Source organism: Mus caroli, chromosome 5, assembly GCF_900094665.2.
Source record: "Mus caroli chromosome 5, CAROLI_EIJ_v1.1, whole genome shotgun sequence".
Classification (NCBI taxonomy): domain Eukaryota; kingdom Metazoa; phylum Chordata; class Mammalia; order Rodentia; family Muridae; genus Mus; species Mus caroli.
The window spans coordinates 116241468-116243809 of NC_034574.1; the positions used below are offsets into that span (position 1 = coordinate 116241468).

Here is a 2342-nt window from a genome sequence, read left to right on the forward strand (position 1 = left end):
CTTGAGAGTCAGGAGTCTGGGTTCTCATTGTCTCTTTGTGATTTAAACAAAACAAAACCCCAAGTATGGCTATGCTGTTAGCATTTCTGAAGTTTCCAATTTTATCAAGATTCTGCTTTTGTAGAGCAAACTGTTTTCATCAGCTTTCTTTCCAGAAGTGCAGTGTTTGGATCAAACGCATATATTCTCAAAGTGCAAGCAATCTTGATGGGAAAAAATTTACTCTCTTGACCCTAAGGGTGTGTGGTTCAGTGGCAGATCCCTTTTCAGGTGCCTGGTCATGGGTTTGATCAACAAAAGTGTTGTTGTTGTTGTTTTGCAACAACAGTTTCTGTGTAGCCCTGGCTGTCCTAGAGCACACTATGTAGACAGACTGGCCTCACAGAGATCCAATTACCTCTGCCTACTGATTGCTGGGATTAAAGGGGTGCACCACCATGCCCAGCACACTTTTTTTTTGGTTTTGGTTTTTTATTTATTTATTTATTTTTGTTTGTTTATTTGTTTTTGTTTTTCGAGACATGGCTGAGTTCGAGACCAGGCTGGCCTCGAACTCAGAAATCTACCTGCCTCTGCCTCCCGAATGCTGGGATTAAAGGCGTGTGCCACCACGCCTAGCTTTTGGTTTTTGGTTTTTTAAATACGTGTTGTGTGCACACTTGCGTGCACCTTTATAATAAAAACAATGCATATTTAGTTTAGCCACAGGAATGGAGTAAATTCTCCATTACATATTACAACATGGGTATTGAAAACATAATACCAAGTGAAAGAGACCAAACAAGAGGCCATACAATTCCTCACGAAGTTGTCCTAAAAAGCAGATCCAGAAAGCTAGAAAGGAGATTGGCTGGTGGTTGCTGGGCGGGAGGCTGAGGGCGAGGAGGACCGTGTCCTGATGGTCTTTTGGATGACACAGACCCCTGCGGTTAGGAGGTGGTGATGGGCCTGAGAGCACGAGACCCACTGAGCCCTGCTTTACTGTATATAAATTGTGTCTCGGTAAGAAGCGTATACTACATATTTATGTCACACACAAATTCACATTGAAAAAATGTTTAAAGTAAAAATCAAAACCCTGTGTCTCTCTCTCTCTGTAACTGCCTCCCCTCCCCTCCCATGTGTGCTTGCTTCTGGACTGGGGGCTGGGGTCCAGCATTGAACAAAAAAACAAAGAGGGGGACCTTGCTTTGAGAGCAGACATGAATTCAGTAGTTCCGGACGAGCAGTTTCATATCCTGACCAGAGGTGACAGGGAAGCCTTCGCAGGAGGGCTGGAGGGGAGCAGTGGGTCCCGGTGTAGTTTGGGGTAGAAGGAGAGTGTTCCGGAGTAAGGACTGCCCCTCGGTGTGTATAGAAACTGATCTGCGGAGTGGCCACTAGAGGGCGCCCTTCAGCTGGTTCTCAGGCCTTGGAGGCAGGAGGATCAAAGCAGCCAGACTGTTGATTGGTGCTCAGAACCATGAATCTGGGAGGTGACCAGGGGCCAGCCTTGGAGTCACTTACAAAGAAAATGATGACTTTCTTTTCCTGGGCAGCAGCAGGGAGCTGCTGTACCGTCCCAAACTGGGGAGAGTTTGTCTCAGAGATTGCACGGTGCTAGTGAGAGAACAGGTTTGGGGGTGTGTCTAGCATGTGGGTCTGTGTCCTCATAGGGTCTCAAGTAGGAATCAAGTGTAAGATGCTGGAACGTAAGGAGACAGTTCTCATTCAAGTCGACATAGTTCCTACCATGCTTTTACCCTCCTACCATTTTGAATTTCTTCATGGTTCATTAATGCTGGGGCCCAAAGTGGTCAATTTCATGGTCAGAAAGTGGTATCTCCACATACTGAGTCCTCTTGAGTGGAAAGAAGCAGAGGCTGGAATGACCTTCTTTGCCTTTCAGAAGCCCCTGAATGTGACAGTGATCCGCAGAGGAGAGAAGCACCAGCTCAGACTGATTCCAACCCGCTGGGCAGGAAAAGGACTGCTGGGGTAATGCTGGGCGCTGTCTGCTTCCCATGCTCTCACACCCTGACACCCATAGAGAGTGTGCTCAGATAGAGGGCTGGGGATGCTGGTACCCATAGAGAATCTGCTCAGATAGAGCTGGGGATGCTGGTACCCATAGAGAGTGTGCTCAGATAGAGGGCTGGGGATGCTGGTACCCATAGAGAATCTGCTCAGATAGAGCTGGGGATGCTGTACCCATAGAGAGTGTGCTCAAATAGAGATGGGGATGCTGGCACCCATAGAGAGTGTGCTCAGGTAGAGGGCTGGGGATGCTGGTACCCATAGAGAGTCTGCTCAGATAGAGGGCTGGGGATGCTGGTACCCATAGAGAGTGTGCTCAGATAGAG

The 2342-nt window shown here is 47.8% G+C and overlaps 1 protein-coding gene across 1 annotated transcript in view; it reads left to right on the forward strand.

Moving 5' to 3' along the window:
* Window positions 1-2342, forward strand: part of Psmd9 (proteasome 26S subunit, non-ATPase 9) — a 21717-nt gene that overhangs the window by 17769 nt on the left and 1606 nt on the right. Inside the window, exon 5 of the mRNA XM_021162902.1 lies at window positions 1889-1977. Coding sequence (XP_021018561.1) covers window positions 1889-1977 — 89 coding nt within the window. The remainder of the gene's footprint in view (window positions 1-1888; window positions 1978-2342) is intronic.